At 50.6% G+C, this 25,046-nt stretch overlaps 1 protein-coding gene across 3 annotated transcripts in view; it reads right to left on the bottom strand.

The window, feature by feature from the left end:
• Nucleotides 1–21,388: 21,388 nt before the first annotated feature.
• SASH1 (SAM and SH3 domain containing 1) overlaps nt 21,389–25,046 on the bottom strand; it is a 190,777-nt gene continuing 187,119 nt past the window's right edge. For all 3 annotated transcript variants that reach the window (XM_062186896.1, XM_062186898.1, XM_062186897.1), the window contains one exon: nt 21,389–24,625. In XM_062186896.1, coding sequence (XP_062042880.1) covers nt 24,362–24,625 — 264 coding nt within the window. In that variant the 3' untranslated portion in view covers nt 21,389–24,361. The remainder of the gene's footprint in view (nt 24,626–25,046) is intronic.

The raw sequence follows: 25,046 nt of genomic DNA, 5'->3' as shown, positions 1-25,046 counted from the left end.
TTATTTATTTGAAATACAGAGTTAGAGAGAGAGAGAGAGAGAGAGAGAGAATCTTCCATCCAATGGTTCACTCCCCAGATTGTAATGGCCAGAACTGTGCTGATCCAAAGCCAGGAGCGAGGAGCCTCTTCCAAGTCTCCCACATGGGTGCATATTCCACTGCTTTCCCAGGCCATAGTAGAGAGCTGCATCAGAAGTAGAACAGCCGGGACTCGAACCAGCACCCATATGGGATGCCGGTGCTGCAGGCTGGGGCCTTAACCTGCTGTGCCACAGCACTAACCCCTGAATTTTGCACTCAGTTAAGATCCTTAGAGATGTTGAGCACTGAACATGTGAGTGCACCATAGTGTGATATATACTTAGTCACTTCTGAGCAACTCTAGGGAGATGGGGCAGCATCGTATAGCCTACACACTCTGGTTGGCCCTGCTGAGCCTCTGATCGTAACTGAGTAAGCTCAGCCAAGGAGTCATGTCTTCCATGGGCACCATTGTGAGGGATGTACTTCAACTATTAATGCCATTAACACCAAGCCACGGAGGATGGGCATTTGGTACAGTGGTTCCTGCATTGCTTGGCACGCCTACATCCCATATGGAAGTGCTTGGATCTGAGGTTCGCATCCCTTTTTTTTTTTTTTTTTTTTTTTTTTTGGACAGAGAGAGAGAGAGAGAAAGGTCTTCCTTCTGTTGGTTCACTCCCTAAATGGCTACTACGGCCGGCGCTATGCTGATCCAAAGCCAGGAGCTTCCTCCTGGTCTCCCATGCAGGTGCAGGGGCCCAAGCACCTGGGCCATCCTCCACTGCCCTCCCGGGCCACAGCAGAGAGCTGGAATGGAAGAGGAGCAACCGGGATTAAAACCCGGCACCCATATGGGATGCCAGCGCTGCAGGTGGAGGATTAACCAAGTGAGCCACAGCGCTGGCCCTCGCATCCCTTCTGATCCCAGCTTTCTGCTCATGCCGAACCTGGAGGGGGCAGTAGATGACGACTCAAAGATGGACCATGCCACCCATTGGAGAGACCTGGATGGAGCTCCTGGCTCTAGGCTTCAGCCTGGCCCAGCTCCAGCTGTTGTGGCCATTTGAGGAATGAATCAAAAGATTAGAGTGCTCTCTCACTCACTCTCTCGCTCTCCCCCTCCCTCTTTCTCTCTCTGTGTGTATGTATATATATATATATATATATATACACATATGTGTGTGTGTGTACACATACCTTTTAATTTTAAAAATGAAACCAAGTATATAAATAAACCTTCAAACTACCAATCACAAATGTAAGTCAAGATTTTCAGAAAGGAAGCACACATTATAATCAGAGTGCTCTCAAGAGAAGTGGCATTTTTTGTTTGATGATAGGTCAAGGGCTTTGAGTACCTTTAACAAAGTAAAACTATTGAAGCTGTAATTGATTTTGTCCTTGTCTTGTACTTTCTGATCTTGTTCATGTTTCATAATGGCCATGGCATATTAATATGAGAGAGTTTCAAAAAGGTCACAGAAATTGTGTATATGAAAAAACTATGCATAGATCTCAAAACCTTTTTGTACCAAAACGAAAGTATCTCTTAAGTCCATATTTCCACAAAATTTCAGAAGTCTTCTTGTATACTTGCACAATTTGTTATCACTTCCCAAGAACTGCACAGGAGCAAGGGTCTTGGTCCCAGGGATTGCTGTCTCTGGGATGGCCCAGCCGGGAGCACACTGGGGCCCTTAGTTCTCCTCCTTGTTCCCACCTGGGGTCCTGGGGTCCAATGTGAGGCTCACCTATTTTATCCCCTTTGGGTCAATGAGGTGGTGATCATCCCTATCATACAGGTGAGGAAGTTGAGCCGCTCTGGGTTTAGTGAGCAGTGCCAGGTTAGGGAACTGTCAGGTAAGTGTCCCAAGCACATGTTCTCCTTAGTGTGCTGCCCAGAGCTTCCTTAAAAGTGGGCCTCCCATGGCCAGCACTGCGGCTCAATAGGTTAATCCTCTGCTTGCGGCGCCGGCACACCGGGTTCTAGTCCTGATCGGGGCGCTGGATTCTGTCCCGGTTGCCCCTCTTCCAGGCCAGCTCTCTGCTGTGGCCAGAGAGTGCAGTGGAGGATGGCCCAAGTGCTTGGGCCCTGCACCCACATGGGAGACCGGGAGAAGCACCTGGCTCCTGGCTTTGGATCAGCACGATGTGCCGGCCGCAGCAGCCATTGTGGGGTGAACCAATGGAAGGAAGACCTTTTTCTCTGTCTGTCTGTCTGTCACTGTCCACTCTGCCTGTAAAAAAAAAAAAAAAAAAAGTGGGCCTTCCTACAACTCCATTTCCCATACCATGAATATTCTGACTTAACATGCCAAAGACATATATATAATTGCTTTACATTTGAAAATCTTGGTCATCAAGCAGCATCTTATAATGAGTGGAGTCTCACTTCTGCTCCTGGCCAAGGAACAGTCCTAATATAGTGGAATCATGAGCTGTTTATTAAACAGCCTGGGGTGGCATCATGGCACCCCATAGGTACCCCATGGCACCCATAGGTCTTGGCCTGTGACACTGACATCCCACATGAGCACCAAGCAGTTCCTTTCTGGGCCGCTCCATTGGCTATCCAGCTCCCTGCTAACACACATGGGAAATCAGTGGAAGATGGCCCAAGTGCTTGGGTCCCTGCCACCCATGTGGGAGACCTGGATGGAGTTCCAGGCACATGGCTTAGCTTGGCCCAACCCTGGCTATTGCAGCCATTTGGGAGTGAACCAGCAGATGGAAGACCTCTCTCTCTCTCTCTCTCTCTCTCCCCCTCCACCCCCACAACTCTGCCTTTTGAATAACTAAAACAAACTTTAGAACAAAACCACTACCATAGCTTCAGTTCCCAGTTTAAGGTGATGGGATCCCCTTGTGTAGGGAAATCTGATCCACTTCCCGGGTTTCCCACTCTCTCTCCTTTCAGCCACTCCTGACAAGGTTTCCCTAACAAACCACGCCCGGTCCTATTCTTGCCTCTGCTGCCATTCTTTGCTGTGTCAGGGATGCCCCATCACCCCTCGTTCTCTTCCCGGTTTGCCGGCCTTCGAGGCTCATAGCCCAAGGGTCAACTTTGAGAGTCACCTTCTCAGGAACATCATCCCAAGGCATTTGGGGACGCCTCTCCCTTGTCACCCTCTACCCTTACACTTCGAGCTCTTGGGGAACAAAGTGTCAGCCACTTGCAGGGCCCTGTGCACAAGGTAGTAAATTCACAGGGTGAGCACTGGCAGAATGAGTAACTGAGCTAAGGAATGAACCAAGGCAGCAATTCTATTATAGGAGAGCCATGGCCATACTTGTGGGGCTGAGGTCCCCGCTGGTGTCCTAGGGCTGCACTGTGCAGCAGAAAGAACAGAACCTTCGGAGTTAAAAAAAAATCCAACCTGAGTCTGAGTCCCAGCACCTGCTCTCACTGCCTGTGACACTTTGGCATGGGCACAGAACTCTGCAAATGGGGTAGGGGAAATACCTACCTCATGTGGCTAATGAAAGATTCAAACCAAAGTCCTTGGCAGGTGTAGGGATTCCTCAGCTTACAGTGGGGTTGTGTCCTGATAAACTCTCCATTAATTTGGAAATATTTTGGGTCAAAAATGCATTTAGGGGTAAGCATTTGGCCTACAGTTCAGAATGCCACAACCCATAGTGGAGTGTCTGGGTTAGAGACCCGGTCCCCACCCCCACCTTGATTCTGTCTGCCTACTGATGTGCACACTGGGAAGCAGCTCGAATACTTGGGTCCCTGCATCCACCTGGGAGACTGGAATTGAGTTCCAGGCTCTAGACCTCAGGCTGGCCCAGCCCCAGCCATAGCAGGCCCTTGGGGCATGAAACCCTCCTTACTCCCTCTCTCTCCCCCTCAAATAATTTTTAAAAAATGCTTTCATGCATTTACTACACCTAACCTGAACCTCCAAGCTGGGCCTCGCCTGCCTTAAACATGCTCAGAGCACTTAACCTTGGCCTACAGCAGGGCAAAATCAGCTAACCCAGGGAAGTTTTATAACAAGATGTCAAATACCTCGTGTAATTTATTGAATACTGACCGTGAGAACCAGGATGGTTGCAGGCAACCACGTAGGTGGAGCCACTCTCAGGTGGGCACTGTCTGCGCTCTGTTCATGTTACTCCCTTTTCCCTTCAGCTCAGGTCCAGGCAGGAGAGGGGAAGCTGGACACGGTTTAGTGACTTCCTCTCCCCCAGTGTTGCCTTGTCTGTTTGGAATCCAGGCTGAACTTTCTCCCACCAGAAGCAGGGCTTAGTCACCGCCAATGCAGTTTCCAGTGCTCTGCCTGCCAGTCCTCAATGTGGGGGACCCCACTCCCAACCTCCTTATACTGGCCCCTGTGCCCCCACCTCCACGGGTCAGCTGCACACCCCCACCTGACTGGCTCCCACTGCCCAGATATGCCACAGTGACCACTTCTCAGTGCCAGTGTGACCTCACGGACGCCGTGCCTGCTTGCTCCAAACACATCAGTTTGAACTTGAGTAACACCCTGGACCTTAATAAAGGCCTTGGACTACAGATCCCTACTCTCTGGCCCTCATCTTGCTCTGCACCCTCCAGCTGAGCCCATGTGTCCCAGGCCCCCTCTGCCCGAGGCCCTGCCATGTGCGCTACACTCTTTGCTTGGGTATCTGTAAGTCCTATCCACTTCTATAATTTCATGTTTCATGGGGTTGCCTCCCTGAGCCACCCACCCAAAGCTTACTTCCTTCTCAGTCAGGGCTCTCCCAGACAGGGGCCGTGTTGGCAGGAATAAGCGGGATCCAGACAAGAACCACAGGGTGTCTGCTGGTGTAAGCAAGAGGGACCCGGGTCACAGATGGGACACTTAGGCATTAGGCCGTCTGTGAGTGTAAAGAAAGGTCCCATGAAAGTCCCTCTGTGAACATCCACAGTCAAATCCCCTGGAGCCCCAGCCAGGGCAGAGCTGTGTTTCATGGCCACTGTCCTGAGTGAGATCTCAAGACCAAAGCAGGGGAAAATGCAGCACCAGTGGGTGGTGGTCTACAGGTAAGGGCGTTTGCTGTTTATGCAAAGCACATCTCGAAAGAGTATTTCAAAGCTCAGAGTCCTGAAGCAAGGAGAAAACGTGGAATTCCTGTGCCCCCCAAAATGCATATGTTGAAGTTCTACTCATATAGGTTCAAACAAGGACACCTTCTTTGGAAGTGGTCATGGCAGCTGTAAGTTAGGATAAGGTCAGACAGAGGAGTAGGGCAGTCCCCTAATCCAATGTAACTGGGGTCCTAGCCAGAATAGGAAGTGTGTGGACAGCAGCCACCATGCACCCAGAGAGAACACCATGTGAAGACGACACAGAGACCAGGGTGATGCTGCTGCAAGCCAAGGATTGCTAGCAGAGCACCAGCACCGGTTCTGTCTCCCAGGCCTCAGAAGGAAGCCACATTGCCGGTGCCTAGCTTCCAGGACAGTAAGATGTAAATAAATTTCTGTTGTCTAAGCCATGCAGTTTGTGCTCCTTTGTTAGGGCAGCCCTGGAAAACTGCTCCAGGAGGCCTCCTCCCCCAGGCTGGAGTTCAGGTCTCATTAGGCAAGGTGTGCTTCTTGTAGGTGAATTTGCTGAATTGGCTCGGGTCAGAACTCTTCCAATTCACAGGGCTGGGGCTGAGAAGTGGGAAACAGCCCCCACTTCGCTTAGGCTGCCAACTGGAGGCTTCCTGGTGGCCAGTGGACCATAGCCAGTGGGCAGGAAGGGGGAAGATGTTAACTCCAAAAGGGTTGTGAGTGTCACAGAAGCTTGAGGGGGAGTGGCCAGCAGGGGGCGCTCACTGCCTATGACGCTGGTGGCCATGCAGGAGGAGCAGTGAGACAAGGGAAGGGTGCTGGGGGCCAGCTAGGAAGAGATGCTCCTTGTTCTTGCATGGGGCCCACGCACCAGGGCTGTGTGCAGACAAGGCGTGGCATGGTGCAAAGGAGACATGTCTGGTGGTCAGCTCCTGGGTGGAGTAAGCCACGAAAAGGGGAGTTAGAGCTGAGGGGCAATACAGCCAAAGCCAGCCGGCTCCTCCTTCCTCTAAATGCATTTAAAGGAAATAGCACAGAATATGCTATTTCTAGAAGCATTCGTTTCCGAGTGGCCAAAGGCTGGGTGGACATGTGGCAGAGTTGTTCTCCCAGGAATTCTTAGCGGTTTTGGTGCCATGAGCCCTTTTGACTGGGGAAGCCTGACTATCTTTTCTCAGAATAATGTTGAAAAAAATGCATAATCTAAAACGTATAGACTTACCAAGAAGCCAGTTACACCAAGGCAACAGTAATAGAAATGCTGTTTTAAAAACAAGTCGGTGACAGAGTGTGACAGCTTTATGTGTGAAATTGCCTGGACCATGGGGCACCTGCAGCCGGGGACACATTGTCTGGGGATGTGTCTGTGACGATGTTTCTAGAACTGCATTTGAATCAGTGGCCTGGAAAAGCAGATGGCCCTCCGCAGTGGGGGTGGGCGTCATCCCATCCTCTGAGGCTTGGAGAGAATGAAAAGGCAGAGGAAGAAAAAACTCCCTCTCTGTGCCTAAGTACCTGATCCGGGACAGCAGCCGTCTCCTGTCCTCAGCTGTCTGGCTCCATCGTGGCAGCACGCTGTGAGAGTCCTCCGACACTACTCCCTCGTCATGTGAGCCACACCTTACTTATATGGAACAAATACATATGCATTTCCTATTATTTTCATTTCTCTGGAGAGGCCCAATATATGAAGTAATAAGAATGTATATTAATGCATAAACAACAATACCTAGCAGTGAGCCCAATGGTTCCATAATTCTTTTTTTCTTTTTCTTTTTTTAATTTTTTTATCTTTTTTTTTTTTTTTGACAGGCAGACTTAGTGAGAGAGAGAGACAGAGAAAGTTCTTCCTTCCGTTGGTTCACCCCCCAAAATGGGCGCTGTGCTGATCCAAAGCCAGGAGCCAGGTGCTTCCTCCTGGTCTCCCATGCGGGTGCAGGGACCCAAGCACTTGGGCCATCCTCCACTGCCCTCCCGGGCCACAGCAGAGAGCCGGACTGGAAGAGGGGCAACTGGGACAGAATCCAGTGCCCCAACAGGGACTAGAACCCCGAGTGTGGGCGCCACAGGGAGTGAACCAGCAGATGGGAGATATTCATATTTTCTGTCTCTCTCTTTAACTCTGCCTTTCAAATAAATAAATCTTTTTTAAAGAAACTGCACTAAAAATGACATGCAACCTCTAACTGTTAGGTTATTTTGCTTTTAGAATTTTTTTTAAGATTTATTTATTTGAAAGGCAGAGTTATTGAGAAATCTTCCATCCACTGGTTCACTCCCCAAATGGCAGCAATGGCTGGGGCTGGGCCAGGCTGAAGCCAGGAGCCAGGAGCTGCATGAGGGTCTCCATGTGGGTGCAGGGGTACAAGCACTTGGGCCATCGTCTGCTGCTTTCCCAGGCACATCAGCAAGAAGCTAGACAGGAAGTGGAGCAACCAGAACTTGAACTGGGGCCCATATGGGATGCCAGTGCTGCAGGCAGCAGCTTAACCCACTACACCACAAAGCTGGCCCTGCTTTTAGGGGTTTTATCCTGTGCAAAAACATAAGCGACAAATACGAAGTCTGGGGGAGGAATGGCGACTGAGTTATCCGCCAGCAATGCCGCTGAGAACGCACTGGATCTCCACCCCTTCCCACTCCCAAGACACTTTCCTGCTCAGCTCCACCCCTGCCAAAGTCCGTGAGAACACCAAGATGCCCAAAACAAGGAGAAACCAGGGTCTAAAATCTCAGAAAGCGACTAATGTTGAAGCCTAATTCTGGTTACCTTGCCTTAGAAAACTGTGAACAGGGGGCCAGCACTGTGGCGTGGGAGGTTAAGCCTCCACCTGTGGTGCCGGCATCCCATACATGTACCAGTTCATGTCCCGGGTGCTCCTCTTCCGATCCAGCTCCCTGCTGATGGCCTGGGAAAGCAGTGGAGGATGGTCCAAATGCTTGGGCCCCTGCACCTGCTTGGGAGACCCGGAAGAAGCTCCTGGCTCCTGGTTTCGGATGTGCCTAGGTCTTACCATTGCGGCCATTTAGGGAGTAAACCAGCGAATGAAAGACCTTTCTCTCTGGCTGTCCCTCTCTCTCTCTCTCTAACTCTGCCTCTCAAATAAATAAATCTTAAAAAAATAAATAAATAAAACAGTGAGCAAGTTAGTATGTGGCAATGGATGAGGGGACCTGTGCCCAAAACTAACCATGTGGCCGTAGCCCATGGGGTAGCCCTGAGGTCAGGCCAGCTCTGGGTCCACTCCCTGGAGAAGCCAGGAGAGTGTGACTGCAGGGTGACATTTGCACTAACGGTGGTCAAGGGCCAGCCCACACGTGTCTGTTTCATAGCCTCCCCTTGTTTCCCTGGGTGGAAGATTGAAACAAAGACACTCGTGCTAATACCCTGGACATCAGCTGTGTGCCTTCCTGCGGCCCCAATAGCTGGCCCATTTCTAGGGGGTGGCTGTGGGGGAGGCAGGAGGACTGGCAACACCCTCTCCTTCCCCTGCCCCAAATAAGAGAGCAAATTCATAGTCTGATCTGTTCATTTTTAGAGAGTGCAGTGCGCAAAACCAGTGCCACTGTATCAGGCGTGTCTTTGGCCTCAGCCGGCCCTGCTTGAAGAAAAAAAATTGATCTCTTGGTTTGTGAAAAATCATTCTTCACACACCTCCTGAGTGCCTTCCTCAGGGAACACTGCATCTTCTGTCATTTTGGGGAGGAAAAAAAATATCTGCAAGGAAAATTTGAGTAATTGTGATGTCCTCCAAGACCCAAGATCTGCTGGGCATGGACCTCTCATCAAATGTTCTTTGGTGGGCAACTCCCTTAAACCTCAAAGGCAGCAGGGGAGGAGGCCTGGGAGCAGGAATGGGCGTCCCCGATGGCGTGGTGGCCACAGTCTCCATCTGTCTGGACTGCACAGGGAAGCACTGCAGTGCGAAACCCTATTCCATACGTTCGGAGCCTGGGACTAAATAGGAAGTACCCAGGAGCCAAAGTAAATGAGTCTCCTCCCTGGGGTGGTGCCAAGGCCCTGGCATGAGACCAGAGCTGAAAGGGCTCTTGGCGAGTGTTAGGAAACCTCCCCTCGGAAGATGGAAGGAGTGCACACACAGTCTCTGTGTCCAGCAAGACGGCGCTGAGCCTGCTCTGCCAACCACCGCAGGACTTTGCAGGGAGCTGTGGCTCCGGGGTGCGGAGCCTTGGTCCACCTTTGAGGTGGTGCTGGCACGTGGGCCCATCCAGCCACGGTGAACCATCCAGGAAACAGAAGGACTTCTTGTCAAGGTCTCGGGCCCTGGATCTGGGGCTAACCTCCTGTCTCCCACCCCGGTATAATTCCCTTCCCTCCAACGCTACTACTGCCCACAGCTTCCCAAACAGCCCCTTGGAAGCGACTTTCAGTGTGATGCATGAGATAGAAGGTGCATGAGATAGAGGAGTTTTATTGGAGCTCGGTGAGTTGTGGCTTTAGGCAGTGGGGAAAGGGCTGCAGTGGATCTCAGAGGGAGCTGTTTGAGAAGACTAGGGAGCAGCGTGGGCCTGTCTTCCGACGTTCCGTCATGGCCTTGCTGTGAGCTCCTGAGCCCTGGCCCACCACTTTCCAGGGGGAGGGAGGGGTCAGCCTTCAGTCCACTCTCAGCAGCTGTCCTGGGCCTGGGCCTTTTCCACTTGACCTTCAGAGAGGGCCCCCAGGGACGCTTGCTCAGGGCCGCCCTCCCAGACAGCTGCACGAGGTGGAAGCATCGAGAACCAGAGCAGCAGCCAGGGCCACTTAGAAGTCCCTGAGTTCTCCATTCTGACCACAACTCCCATTGCAGAAGGAGGGAGCTGGAGACCATCAGTGTTTGGGGCCTGAGCTCTTCCCAGCCTGGCCAAGCAGGACCTAAGACACAGCCAGCTGTAAAGGACCTGTAAAGTTCTCCGCCTCCGCAGGTCACCTGTCACCCTTGTCCAGTCGCTTTCAAGGCATGTAGTCACCCACGGATGACCCTGGGACCTTTGTGGCAGAAGGGGTGCTCAGTGGCTCAAAGTCCCCTTGTTACACAGAGCGATCACCTGGAGGAATGGAGTTTGAACAGAGACCAAGTTGCCAGCTGGGAAAGGAAGGGTGACAGTCCCCCAACCTGTGCCCTTTTTAGGGTACAGTGTGGTTGGAAATGAGATGGCGTACATGGCTCTAGGAACACTTGCCAGGGCAGGCTGAGGCTCTGTGATCACCTGGGCTCCATTCCCCGCCCCCCAGAAGGTCCCCCCGACTAGGGCTGCTTTGGGCAGATTGTGTAACCCAGGCTCCAAGTGCCCCCAATAAAAATCCCCAGGCAGGGGCTGGTGCTGTTGCGTAGTGGATAAAGCCGCCACCTGTAGTGCCGGCATCCTAATATGGGCACTGGTTTGAATCCCGGCTGCTCCTCTTCCAATCCAGCTCTCTGCTGTGGCCTGGGAAAGCAGTGGAGGATGGACCAATTGCTTGGGCCCTTGCACTCATGTGGGAAACCCAGAAGAAGCTCCTGGCTCCTGGCTTCAGATCAGCATAGCTCCGGCCGTTGCGGCCATCTGGGGAGTGAACCAGCGGATGGACTACCTCTCTCTCTGTCTCTACCTCTCTGTGTAACTCTGACTTTCAGATAAATAAATACCTTTTTTAAGAAAAAAAAATAAAAATTCCCAGGCAAAGACAGCATCGTAGGGGGCTGAGCACAGATCTGCTTTGGAGCCGCAAACCCTGTAACTGGAGAGTCTGGGCTTGTGGTTTAGATTTTACCTGGAGTGACGAGAGCAAGGACACACGGAGTCTGGGATACGGTCACCAGCGGTGACACTGTGGCAACAGAAGACATGGTGACGGGACACTCCAGATGGGCTTCTCTGGCCTTAACCCTCAGCTGTTCAGACAGGCCTCCGAATTCAGCAGATCCGGCCAACCTCCGGCAGTGTCTTGCATGGGCATCTTGGAGACAGTGACAGGATGCATTGGAATCTGGATGCAAGGGGGCTGAAGCCATTCAGTTCAGCAGAAAAAAGAGTGAAAGCAGACCTAACTAGTTGCTTTCCGAGATGAAATGAACTCGGAGCTGTTAGTGGTCTGTGCTTCTATGACTGCCTTTCCTTTGAACGACGCGTGCAAGGCAGCTGCAGAGCAGATGAGAGAAAGTGGAGTGATTTCGAACAGAATTTCTGTCAGTTGGTGGTACTTTTCAAGCATGGTTTTGGGTTGACTTACCAGGAATTGATTTGATAAATGTAAGTGTAAATAACTATTTATGGTTGATTTACTAGGAAGAAACGAGAAGCTTTGCAGGTTTGAGGTGATGTTTGGACCCCTTCCCCAAGTCTCTGGTTCTGAGCTCACAATGCCTTGGCCCAGGGCACCACGGGCAGGGCTCGGGTCTGTCAGGGAGGGTGTTGACCACAGGGAGAGGCTGAACTTCAGATGCTGGGATTCAGACAGGCAGAGAAGAAAGGATGGGGTGAGGATAGGAGGCTGGAAAGAAATTCAAGCCAAGACGAACATAGGAATCACCATGGAATATTCCAGACACTGAAGAGACAGGCCCATGTGACTGGGCCACGGCACGGCAGTGTCCCAGGGCGCCGTGAGGTCTCCTCTCAGGATTTATGTATGATTTCCTGAAGGAGCCAGCAGGACCGATGAGGCTTTCCTGTGAGTGGAGGCACAGAGCCAGGTGGAGTTCAAGTTCAGCCAGACCCCTGAGTTGAGAATCTCCCTTCTGCTAAAGCCTGCTGTTCACTCCACCGACACCGAATCTCTGTTAGCGAGACAGCTGCAGCGTCACCTCTCGCTTTTCCTGTCTTGATCCAGGCAGGCTTGTTGTTCGCGAACATTCTGTAATCTCAGGTGGAAAATGGCATCCTGGCTCCACACTGGCTTTCAAGCGCCCAGCTTTGCCTAATTTCTGATTTTCCTCCCCGGCAGGTGGGATCGTGTTTCTCGACTCAAAGTGCACATGGCTGTCCTCGCACTCTCATCCCAGGGCGGGCAGAAGAGTCTAGAAGCGTGGGAACTGCCAACCCCAGCTGCAAAGGAAGCTGGTGAGGGGATCCAGAAGACATCAGTTGCCAGGGTGAATGTGGGGGCCAGTGATCCTTGCTTCAGGGCTGGGAAGAGTGTGGCCAAAAACAAAGCAACAGATTCTGCCATCAAACAGCACAGGGTGGCTCTGAACCAAGGTGGCTGGGCACTTGGCACTTGGGGCTTTTGTTTCCATTCCCATGGGTGAGGCTGAGTGGTGAAGGGACCTCCCCAGGGCCACAGAGCAAGCACAGAGCCAGAGCGTGCCCGCCCCTGGGGTGGGGGTGGGGCACCATCACCTGCACAGCCATCTTCACACAATTAACCAAGCGATGAGTGCTCAACACAAATCACAAGGCCCCAGGGACACCCTCCCCAAGGACCCTGTAGTTCTTTTTTTTTTTCTTTAATATTTTATTTATTTGAAAGGCAGAGTTATAGAAAGGGAGAGAGAGAAAGAGGCCTTCCATTCTCTGGTTCGCTCCCTAAATGACTGCAATGGCCAGAGCTGGGCCAGACTGAAGCCAGGAGCTTCTTCCAGGTCTCCCACTAGGTGCAGGGGCCCAAGCACTTGAGCCATCCTCTGCTACCTTCCCAGGCCACAGCAGAGAGCTGGATTGGAAGTGGAGCAGCCGGGATTGAGCAGGGCCACATTCAGGATGCCAGTGCTGCAGCTGGTGGCTTGACCAGCTAAGCCACAGCGCTGGCAACCTTGCAGTTCTTAACTAATTATCAGAAGAACCTGTGGGGTCTGCATTGTGGCACAGCAGGTTAAGCCACCTGTATGGGAGACCAGATAGAGTTCCAGGCTCCTGGTCAAGGTCTGAGGGGAGTGAACCAGCAGATGGAAGATTTCTCTTTCCATCTCTCCCTCTTCCCCTATAACTCTGCCTTTCAAATAAACATTTGAAAAGAAGAACTTGGGGAGCTGGGGGAAAACAAAAACCAAAAACTCATGAATGCCTAGGCTGCAGATTTAGAGTTGGTCTGGGGTGGGGCGTGGGCAGCCTCCTTTTGCAGGGCTTCCCAGGAGTGATGGTGTTTCTGATGTGTCAGCTTGGCTGCTGCCCCCAGCCAGTCAATCACACTAACCAGGTGTGGCTGTGGGGGTGTTTTACAGACGGAATTAAAGTCCATCAGCTTTAGTCCTGGTTGGGGCACTGGATTCTATCTCGGTTGCCCCTCTTCCAGGCCAGCTCTCTGCTATGGCCCAGGAAGGTAGTGGAGGATGGCCCAAGTCCTTGGGCCCTGCACCCGCATGGGAGACCAGGAGAAGCACCTGGCTCCTGGCTTAGGATCAGCGTGATGTGCCGGCCGCAGCGGCCATTGGAGGGTGAACCAACGGCAAAAAGGAAGACCTTTCTCTCTGTCTCTCTCTCTCTCTCACTATCCACTCTGCCTGTCAAAAAATTAAGAAAAAAAAGAGAGAGAGAGAGAGATGAAGAACCCTTCCTATGCATGCTCATGCTAGCACATGGGACAAAATAAAATAAAATAAAATAAAGTCCATCAGCTGACTTTAAGTAAGGGGTCTTAGCCGATCTGCATGGACCGTGTTCAAGCCTTTGAAAGGCCATGCAAGCAACACCAGGGCTTTCTGATGAGCACGCCGTCCTGTGGACAGCAGCTTCCCGGGTTCAGGAGTTCCAGCCTGCAGGTTTCACGCTGGCCTAGCCACCCCCACAACACACACACACAATGGCATAAGCCATAAGGATGCCCCAGCTGATGTTAATAGGTAGTTCAGGCTGAGAACAAGGGGATCTTTCAGCTGTGGTGAAAGCCAAAAGGCATTAGACTAAAATAACTCAACACCAGACCTGTGAGCTCTGCGGCCGCAGCCCCACCCCCAGCGGTAAAATAGGAGCCGATGTGGGTGCTCAGGTGCCTGGGGAAGCCGAGACCTGTCAGGCCTAAGTTCAGTGCACACCTGGATGGAACGGGGCCATTGCGGCGTGTGCTCTCCTGGGCCAGGAGCAGTAGAATGGGAAACAGCAAACCAGCCTGGCCTTCCACCTCACTGCCCCCCATCTGTTATGGGCACAGCAGCACTTGTCTCCCCCAAACCCAGGCAGATGTACAAACCCTGAGGTCTTAATGGTTGACGGGCTCAGTGGAGATTGGATCTACCTGTGGCAGGTGGGAGGTGGGGCCCGTGGCAGGTGGGAGGTGGGGCCCGTGGCTGGGGGCGGGCCCCGGAGCATGGCTCTGGCACAGGATTCGGTCCATTTCAGCTCGGTTCCGCCCAGCTTCTCTCTCCTCCTCCCAGTTCACCACGTGGAGGAGCCTCAGCACCTGCCACAACTAGCCTCCGCAGAAGCTAACTCCAGGGCTGCCCGACCCGGACCTGGGACCTCCAAACTGTAAGCTGAAACACTTTGTCTTCCCAAGAAGCTCCTCTCAGGTGTTTTTTAAGTAAGAAGAAGTGGACTAATGGAATTTCTAAGGTTGAACACCTTGTTTTAGGGTCCCCCTAAATAGTCTCCCCCCAACTTGCTCTTACTGGCCAGCCCTCCCCACCACCCCCCCCCCCCCGCAACTTGGTCCTACAACCGGGGGGAGTGCACCTGCTCACTTTCAGACACACAGACACTGCACCCCACCAGGCGCAGGCAGCAGGGCCGGGTCCCCAGCTCTGCTCATTAAAGCAGTAGGAAGTGGGGTGGGGGTGGGGGGCCAGCGGCTCCACGATGTGAATGAGCACGGACCGTCCTTCAGAGCAGCGGAGCGTCGTGCAGGCCCCGCCGGGGCCTTTGGTGTCGTGGCTGGTGGCTGCGCCCTGTGGACCCTGTCCTTGTCGCGCGGTGGTGGCCTTCGGCCTGGCGGAGCAGCGCTCTCTGGTGGCCGCACGCCGCAGCAACAGCTCGCTCTCTGCGAGTCTGGGTTCTGCGTGTCTATTTCCTTCTAAGCCACGGGTGCTCACGGACTCCAGCTACGGCTTTGAGGAGCCAAGGGGACCCGCCGCTTCTCTGCCGCTAGCGCTGCTCCTGACAGCTCTCTGGGTCTCTGTCTCCTACAAGACGGAAGGGCTAACGACAGAGCCTCTCCCCGAGTTAACATTTAGGATTCAAGAGCTTGTGCCCCGGGGCACAAACCTTAGATGTCACATAGAGAGGTTTCCAGTTAATCAAAGGGCAAATTTGTGCACTGCTGGATCTTAGATTGCACCTGGAGGAGACAGGTAACAAGCGATGAATCCCACACGCTTTTCTGCTGTGGCTTGATTCCAGAGCCCAGATCCTAAACCCAGCACAATGACTGCAGAATCCAAAAACAAAACAAAAAAAAAAAAAAAAAAAAAGAGGAGATGGCGCTTCAGAGACCTGGAGAGAGGAACAGGCAGCCGCTGGCACGGTAGCTTGGCACGTACTTTGTCCTTAGCTGAAAGACAACTTTTGCTCTAAGCTGACCGCCAGAGGCCATCACCAGGGCGCTGAGAAGCCTCTGGGTGGAGCCTGAGGTTCGCGAACAGGCAGAGGGTGGGGAGGAAGCGGAGGCCGCCAAGGACACTAAGTGGCAGCAGCTGTCGGGGGCGGCCCCGTGGGGTGAGGTGCAGGCTCAGCAGGGCGAGCCGTGGCGGGTGGGCGGCGGGTCCAAGGCCAGGGGAGGGCGGAGGCAAGACAGGTCTGCGCGCCAGGTGGGAGTCTCGCTGGCGTGTCAGTTCCTTGTTGGCAGCCAGGGGGCAGTCGGCTGGGGAACAGACAGCCCACAGGGAAGAAAGGGCAGTGGCCAGGAAACTTCCAAGAAGTTTGGCTGTGGAAAGCCAGAGAGCGCGCGAGGATTTTCTAGATGAAGGAAATGTGGTTGGAGAGAGGGGTATTAGAAAAGGAGAGTGAAGGCTGTTGGAGCTGGTGGGTCTGTTCGCAGGAGCAGGGAAAGGGGTGTTTCCTATGAGCCCCTGGGAACCTACCGCGGGGATCTGCAGGGAGACGTCCCAGGCTCTGTGACCTGGGGCAGCTTCAATAAGGAAATCTCTCCAGATCGAAATGGTCCTAAAGTTGCTCTGCTGGTTCCCCGCCAACACGCCTTGCCCGGCTCTCCTCCCCCATCACCGTATCTCCAAACGTTGGGAAAATGTCTGGGTGCCAGTTAGGGGAGCTTGAAACAACTGGTGTTGTCACATCTTCTGGAATCGGGGCACCAAATGGCATCCATCTGATGAGAGGCATTGCCGATAGCACTTAATTTTTGATCATTATTTATCAATATTCTAAGCTGTACGTTCAGAAATTGGTGGTAAAGATAATGACAGCCAGAAATTTTTACAGACAGAGCGTAATGAGCCGAAGAAATTATATTTTAATTTACACATTTTTCTTATGGAAATGTAATAGGCTGATCAAAAATAAAAACATAAATCATTGTGTTAGAGTAACGTGTGTGCAGGAATGGGATGGAGATAGAATCTCCAGGAAAAAGGGAAACCAAGTCAAATACTTAAATTGCTTGCTCTTGGGAGTGTGGCCTAGCAGTTAAGATGCCAGTGGAGACCCTTGCATCCAATATGGAGGTGCCTGGAGTGAGTTCCATCCCAATTATAGCTTCCTGCTATTGTGCACCCCGGAGTGGGGGTGGGGTGGAAGAAGGTGATTCAAGTACTTGGGTCACTGCCACCTGGGGTTGGGTTCTCGCCTTTGGGCTTCAGCCTGGTCCAACCCCAGCCATGGGGGGCATTTGGAGCATGAACCAGGAGATGGGAGATCTCTCTGTCTCTGCCCCTCTAATTAAGACATTTGTTAAAATATACTTCTAAATTGCTTCTCCTTGAGTGCTTTTAGTAGACAATGGTAGGTGTCAAACTGCTGTGTTCTTTTTGGGCATATAAGTCTTCAAATATAATATAAGCATATTATGAATCTTCAAAAAGTTAATGAAAAATACATATTATGAAAACATGGGGCTGGCGCTGTGGCGTAGTAGGTTAATCCTCTGCCTGCAGCGCCGGCATCCCGTGTGGGCACCGGTTCTAGTCCCCGCTGCTCCTCTTCCAATCCAGCTCTCTGCTGTGGCCTGGGAAAGCAGTAGAAGATGGCCCAAGTCCTTGGGCCTCTGCACCTGCATGGGAGACTGGGAAGAAGCTCCTGGCTTCGGATTGGCTTAACTCCAGCCATTGCAGCCATTTGGGGAGTGACCCAAGAGAAGGAAGACCTTTCTCTCTGTTTCTGCCTCTCAATGTCTGTAACTCTACCTCTCAAATAAAAAAATTTAAAAATCATTATGAATGGGTTTTGAACTTTTCTAACCCAAAATAAACATCTTTCAATTCTATTTTCCACAAACTTTTTGAAGTACTCTTGATTTTGAAAAGTAATACTGCAGTTTTATTTTGAAATGCAAGTATTTATAGGAAGGTAGAAATGTCCAATCTTACAACTCTCTAAACTTACACATAACTTTTAGATGGCAATTTTTTTTAATTAAAGATTTTATTTCAAAGGCAAAGTTAGAGAATGCTTTCATCCTCTGGTTCACTTCCCAAATGGCTGCAACAGCCAGGGCTGGGCCAGACTGAAGCCAGGAGCCAGGAGTTTCCTGTAGGTCTCCCACGTGGGTGCAGAGGCCCAAGCGCTTGGGCCGTCTTCCACTGGTTTCCCATTAGCAGGGAGCTGGATCAGAAGTGGAGCAGCAGAGACTCAAACTGGTACCCACATGGGATGCCAGCATTACAGATGGCAGCTTTACCTGCTATGCAATGCCGGCCCCTAGAGGGCAACTTTAAAAAATGCAAGAGAGTCCCTGGTTTGTGAATATTGTTTTACGGCTATGTGAGCAAAACTGGTGGCCGTGGCCTTAAAGAACAAAGGCAAAGCTGAACAAATGGGAAAGGACCGGAAGGCAGGGACTACCAGGCTTGCTGGGTGGCATGGACCCTTGTCAGCAGGCTCCAGCCCCTGCCAGGTGCTCCCTGCTTAGCAGGACTCCACAAGTGAGGTTGGGCCAGGGTCCTGCCCACCAGGAAATGCAGAGTGCAAATTTCTAGGAAAGGGGAGGCCAGCCAGTCTGGAAAGCAGAGCAATGGTTTGCTGTAAATGTGCCCGAGGGGGAGGCTTAGGGAAGACAGGGCATCGAGGAAGGCTGGAGGGTCCCAGGCAGGACAAGGGTGGGGGCATTTGGCGTGTGGGTTGACACTGCCTGGGATACCCGCATCTCATGTTATACAGCCTGGGTTTGAGCTGTAGCCCTGCTCTCCCCTCCAGCTCCCTGCTAAAGTGTACCCTGGGAGGCAGTAGGGATGGCTCAAGTGGTTGGGTCTCTCCTCCCCCAAGGGAGAGACCTGGATGGAGGTCCTGGCTTCTGGCTTCGGCTTGGCCCACTCCAGGCTGTTGCCGGCATTTGGGGAGTAAACCAGTGGAAAATATCCAAGATGAAGGGACATCTCTCTCTCTTTCAAAACATTTATTTGTTTGAAAGGCAGCGACAGAAAAAGAGACAGAGGGTTCACTCCCCAAATAGCCACAACAGCCAGGGCAGGGTCAGGCCAAAGCTAGGAACCAGGAACTCCATCTGGGTCTTCCATGCAGTGGCAGGGGCCCAAGAACTTGGGCCAATTTCTGTTGCTTTCCCAGGTGCAAGGATCAGAAGCTGAGCAGCCAGATTGAAACCAGCGCTCTCCTATGGGATGCTGGTGTCGCAAACGGGCGGCTTCACCTTCTGTGTCACAACACCGGCTCCTGCCCCCCACCATTTTTTTAAATGTATATTTGAAAGGCATAGTGACAAAGGAGACATCCCTTTTATCATGGCAGGAGCAAAGAGAAAAGACTAGAAACTGAGTGTTTGCGAGTGGCTGAAAGAGCCGTAGAGGAATAGATGGGTTGCGGTTGGTCCACCAAGCGAGGGATCGCTCACTCAGGGTCCAAGGGCAGGTAGATAAGGAGGCTGGGTTTGCAGGAGATATTTCCTGTTGTTTTCAAGGTATCGTATTTAGCACCTGGCACTCCATTATAATCCATGGAACCACCCACGCTGAGTATGGAGTCTGTTTCTCCTCTGGTTGCCAGAAACCCTCTAGGCACAACTCACTTGCGGCTCTATTCATATTCATTACCAAGTTTGGGGGAAAGTCCACTGAAGATGAATGACTGAGAAATGCCTACCAGGTTCATCTGACTACTGTGGCTCCCACACAAGTACCCAGGGGTCCTCCTGTATTGGTCTCAAACATGGGTTTGATTAGGACTTCCAGGGTTTCTGTGACAGTGTACGAGAGGTGACAACTGAACCTCTTCTTCAGAATGTTCTTCTCTGAGGCAGTGTTGCAGGGGTGCCCTGGGAGAAACTGGGGGGCCCCAGTGCCTTGATGAGCCCTTGGAGTGAGCATCTACCTTCCTCATTCACTGGCTCGCTCACACACAAAGTCCCGGGAAGAACTGTGTACCTGTTTTGTTCTGAGAGGGTCCTTGTAGCTAAGAATAGACAGCCAACCACCCAAGGTTCAGCCAGTTGAGTACTTAAAGAATCCTAGGGAGTGTAAGAAGAAAGTATCTGTTTTGAATAAGTATAAAATCTTAGGGGTCAGCTTGGGATAAATGAGACTTGAGGTTTTTCATTTAGCTTTTTAAAATCATGCCATTCAGGCGAAGCCCTATGCTGAGAATACATGAAATAGCCCAGTTTACAAGATGGACTGAGGAGTGGAGAGGAAGATAGTCATTTAAAAATGAACCCTACCATCCTCAAGTTTCCTTTAGTGAAATCCACCAGCGGACTGAAAACAGTCTATCCAGTCTGAAACGCTTTTGACCTTTCAACAGCCATTTTGCAAACAAAACGATGCGGGTATACCTGGATATTTATAACAGCTTTTTAAAAAAATATTTATTTGAAAGGGAGAGTGACATAGAGGTAGGGAGAGAGAGAAAGAGACACCTCTGGGCACTGGTTCACTTTGCAAATGGCCACACAACAGCCAGGTCTAGGCCAACCTGGAGCTAGAAGCTAGGAACTCCATACAGGTCTCCCACATGGCACTTGGGGGGCAGGGGCCCAAGCATCTGGGACAACTTCTGGGATCTTCCCAGGCACATAGGCAGGAAGGTGAACCAAAAGCAGAGAAGCTGAGAACTCAAGCTGGTGCCCTGATATGGGATGCTGGGCATTGCAGACAGCAGTTTAACCCATTGTCCACAGCCTGGGTGCCAGAACAGCTTTTTTACAGCATCGAAGGCTTACGTTTTCATAGAGTACTGGTTAAATAACTTATCTGCATAGGTGAATTCTACATAGCCTTTAGCAGAATGGAGGGGCATTGACATGGAACGATCTTTAAGACATGTCAATTTAAAATTAAGCAGGGTGAAGTGGTGGGGAAGAATATGCTATCGTACTAGCAGATAGAAAAAAGTGTTATAGGGGCCGGCGCCATGGCTCACTTGGCTAATCCTCCGCCTGAGGCACCAGCATCCCATATGGGCACCGGGTTCTATTCCCGGCTGCTCCTCTTCCAGTCCAGCTCTCTGCTGTGGCCCGGGAAGGCAGTGGAGCATGGCCCAAGAGCTTGGGCACCTGCGCCCGTGTGGGAGACCAGGAGGAGGCACCTGGTTCCTGGCTTTGGATCGGTGTAGTTCCAACCGTGGTGGCCATTTTGGGGGGTGAACCAGCGGAGGGAAGACCTTTCTCTCTGTTTCTCTCTGTCTGCTGTCTGTAACTCTACCTCTCAAATAAATAAATAAAATAATAAAAGAAAAAAGTGTTATAAAGAATATAGAAAAGTGCATGTGCAATTGTACTTGTAAATTCTCATACGTGGAGTCTGTCTGAAAATATCACTCTACTTGGGTGCCTAGAGAGAGAGAAGTGAGGTAACTGGCAAAAAGGGCTTATCTCAAGGTTGCATATTAAAATTTTAAATAAACTCCTCCTTTCCAGCAACAATTGTGTCCTGGTATCAACTTCAGCACATCAACACTGAGAAAAGGCTGTCTTCAAGTCGATTAATTTCTACAGTATGCGCACAGCCTTTTCCCTCCCCCCATCTCAGTGGAAGACCTAGGTTCTGTTACCATTTAACTGAGTATTGGGCACACCAGTCCTCTGGTGGGGCGCAAATTCTGTTTGAAAATGATGGGCTTAGACTAGAAGTGACTTGTGACACTCCCTGGACTAAGATGATGTGGTTTTAGGACCTGGTGCACATTTGGAGAAGAAAATGCAATAAACTGGCAAACAGCAATCTCTGTGCAGGTCAGATAGTGTTTTGAAGACATTGCTGGACCACCTTCACAATGTATTTCATTCTGTAACCACCCTATAAATCCCTTTTCATATCTACTCTGTTCATCTTCAGAAACCAAACAACAACAAAAGAGGCATATTCAATTGAAGAAATTTATTTACTTTTTTTCCCTAGGTACATAGATGACATAATTATAGACAAGTTTTGATACACAGGAAAACCCTTCTGTCCACCTTTCTTTTTGCTAAATGAATCGGCACAATAATTTTTACACTTTTTAAAACAATACATAGCTTTGTTGGGCTGAAGCAATTGCAAGAACATACTGGTACTGGTATATTACAGCTACTTACAATGTTTAAGAACAGCAATGGAGAAAAATAAGTTATTTAAATATTGATTTCATATACAGAAAGTGCAATGTTGTTAGTTGTTATATAACTTGCTTGACTGTTTTCTCTATCAATTTAAAATCAAGGTAACTTGGACTTGGACTATTATATCTTTTTCTGAAAATAATACAGTACACATGCAGCAGTGACTTGGTGAGGCGGCCTCCTTTGCTGTGGTTCCAGAAGCTAACTTTGCTGTGTCAGGAACTGACTTTTCCTAAGATTAGTCATTTCCAAGTTCACCCACACTCAGGTTCGGGACAGAGAAAAGGGCCTCTGGGTAAGGCAAGGCCAGGAAAAGCTATCTTGGCTCTGGAGGAGTGGACGTGGTAGTTGGGGCTGGCTGCTTTTCCTTCCAGCTGGCATTGCCATAAAAGCAATACACAATGTCACGTGGAGCTACCTGAGCTAAACTGCCTTTTCCAGAGTTCTTTTGTGCTTTCCAATGACAACAGTGGTCATCGCTCTGTGAAATTCTGTACCCAAAGCAACCGATGAGATCTGCAGATTGTGGGAGCCTTCACCTGTCTACTGCGTAAGGCCCACAGGTGGCCCCAAACCACCTCAGTGAAATGTCACGCACATACATTCAGGCTTCTCTCAGACCAAACTGAAAGTTCAAAGCAAAGGAAGACCAAACACCACTAAAGATATCAACAAAAACCTCTCTGAACACCACAGTAACGTCCAAACCACCTCAGAGCCCTCAAACATTGCCACTAAAAATAATTTGTGGTCCCTGAATTTTGATTTTCTATGCAAAGGCAATGATTTCCAAAGAAGAGTCCTAAAAAATATGGTTTGGTATTGCCAACAACTCCAATTTGTAAAGTTCCCTCTTCTCGTGCCGTTCTTACATAATTGAAAATCCGACACTTGACAATGAGCCACAAGCTGGACATTCACGTGAGATTTCTCCTCTGTTACCTGCTCCATGACTTGTGTGTGGCTCGCTTGCTCAGCTAAGAGGATGAACAGGACTTCTCCCAGCGTCCAGGGGACGGGGGAGCCTGCTGTGCTGCGCCCACCTGCGCCCAGCCCACGAAATCTGATCGAATCCTCGCAGCCTCGCCATCTGCCAAAAAGGCGAGCCCACAGCCTAAGAGGACCAGACAGAGCTGATTTTTTAAGACTTTAACAGAAATTTGGCAGCTTTTCCTTTTTATTCTGCATTTCCAAAACTTCTTCACATGGCATCTTATAGAAGGTGAATGTCGTTGAAGAAATAAACATTATCCTTATAGACGCATACCAACGCATGGAAAAAAAAAAAATACGTGTTCCCTCAGAGTGTCCTTTCCACAGAAACACGGAATAGATAGCCAAAGCATATGCTAACGATGGCATTGTACTGAACAAAATTACCCTCCTTGCCGCCATGGGTGAAGTCATTTGTCTTGCAGCAGATGAAATATCACAGAACTGTTGACCAAGGTCTTGTGTTCCTACTGCAAATGATCACCTTTGATGCTTAAAATAGTGTTTATCAGACCGATGTAAAGGAAACTCGTTTTGTAAGCAATGGAAACAATAGTTGTTTAAATTTGCTGTATCTAGAAAATCAGACACTGGACTACAGAAGATAGAATATGTCTGAAATTGAGTTTGAAAACAATTGAAGAATGTGTGCACACTTCACAACCGGTGGCCAGTGTGGTTTGTCTGGCTCCACAGTGAACCTCTGCTCGAACGGAAAGAACTGCCTAGAAACTGAACTACCATCAGAAGCATCTTAGAAACGACTTCCCTTTTTGCGAACACCTTTCTGCACTGTGAACCTCACACTGACTTTTGGCGGAGGTGACCTGTGAGCCGATGACGGAATTCTGGAGTGGACGTGGTCAGGGTTCCAAGTCAATAATACTGCAGCGTTAACGACCAACAGGGTGATTCTACGAAATTGATGAAAATGAAAGGCAGTTACTAGAAACACACACACATACACACGCTATCTTTGAGAATTCCAGCCAGGTTTCCACTGGACTTGTTAGTTTAAAAACTGAAAGCCAACACAAATTATGTGCCTGATAAACACCCCTACAAAATAAGCCATGTTAGGATGAGACAATGGGAAAAGCCCACGGTTGCTGAGAACATCCCAGATAGGTTAGATGGAAGTCTAAGCTGAAGATTCGGAACTACGGTTACAGGGCTGTGGACGTGAGTTGGATAACTGCTTAAAAGCTTATATTAAGGCAAATAAAAGCTGATTGCTAGAAAGCAATTATTAAAATGCTCTTGTTTATCTAAAGGAGAACAGGACTGGTTTTCTTCTGGTATAGCCAGATGTTCTAACTCTTGAGCCAGTGAGTATGGTCAATAGTGTACAATGACTTCCAAGTCTGTTACTTTGGCCTAGCTAAGCCCGTCTGGCCCTCGGTGTCGCTCAGGGTGACCGGCAATGGAATGGGCTGCCCTGACCTCTCCTCCCAGCCCTCTGCCAAACACAGACGGACCGAGGCACAGCGTGTGCAGCCAGTTGGCAACTAGGTTCCTCCCCATTTGGAAAATAAAAATAAGTGCTGGTCTTCGTCTTTGGGGGTGAAAGAACCACACCCATTTCCTTGGGGGGCCGGTTTGCTGTGCTGGAGGAGAGGGTCCTCAGTCCTCGGCCAGGTTCCCCGCTCCGTCTGGCCACGTGCTGGGTCTTGAGCTGCCTCCACGCCGAAAGCACAGTGACAGGGTGGCTCTGGTCCGGAGGGGCCCAGCACGGGCCTGGCTACACGGCCTCGGGGCCTGCTGGCAGTTTGAAGAGTCTGGCTGCGGACACGAGCTTTCGGATGTGTCGCTCCTCTGTGATGCCGGCCTCCTGGAGGCAAGTGTGGGACAGAGAAGGCACTTGGCTCAGGGTGCTGAACCCCGCGTCAGCGAGGGTGCTGGTGTACATGGGCAGGCCGATGGAGATGAGCCAATCGGACACAGATGCGATGCACCCAGGAGACAGGGGCTTCCTACAGATTTCCGTGAGTCCGCCGCTTGGGATCTGTATGGATGAAGAAAGCTAAGTGAGGAAGGTTTTACGCACATCAGCGGTGGGCTGCCATGTATGTGCCCGAGAGGAACGCTACAATCACAGGTTCAGTCAACCACAGGATGGAAAGAACTGGCAAACAACTGCTGATGTGGACAGGTGTTTTTCCTTGTTTTTATTCCCTACAATGCAGCGTAACAACTACCTAAAGAGCACTGTCACTGCATTAGGTATTGTAAGTCATCCAGAGATGACTGAATATAAATGCGAAGATGCAAATACTATGGCAGTTTATAAATTGCAAAAAATATTTGCTTATTTCTATGTATTTGAAAGGCAGAGAGGGAGGGGGAGAGGAAGAGGAAGAGGGAGGGAGGGAGGTATCTACCATGGGCTGGTTCACTCCCCAAATGCACACTCCAGCTGGTGCTTG

The sequence above is a fragment of the Lepus europaeus genome, chromosome 3 (genome assembly GCF_033115175.1).
Source record: "Lepus europaeus isolate LE1 chromosome 3, mLepTim1.pri, whole genome shotgun sequence".
Classification (NCBI taxonomy): domain Eukaryota; kingdom Metazoa; phylum Chordata; class Mammalia; order Lagomorpha; family Leporidae; genus Lepus; species Lepus europaeus.
The sequence above is the reverse complement of the archived record's forward strand: the minus strand, read 5'-3'. Positions and strand labels throughout refer to the sequence as shown.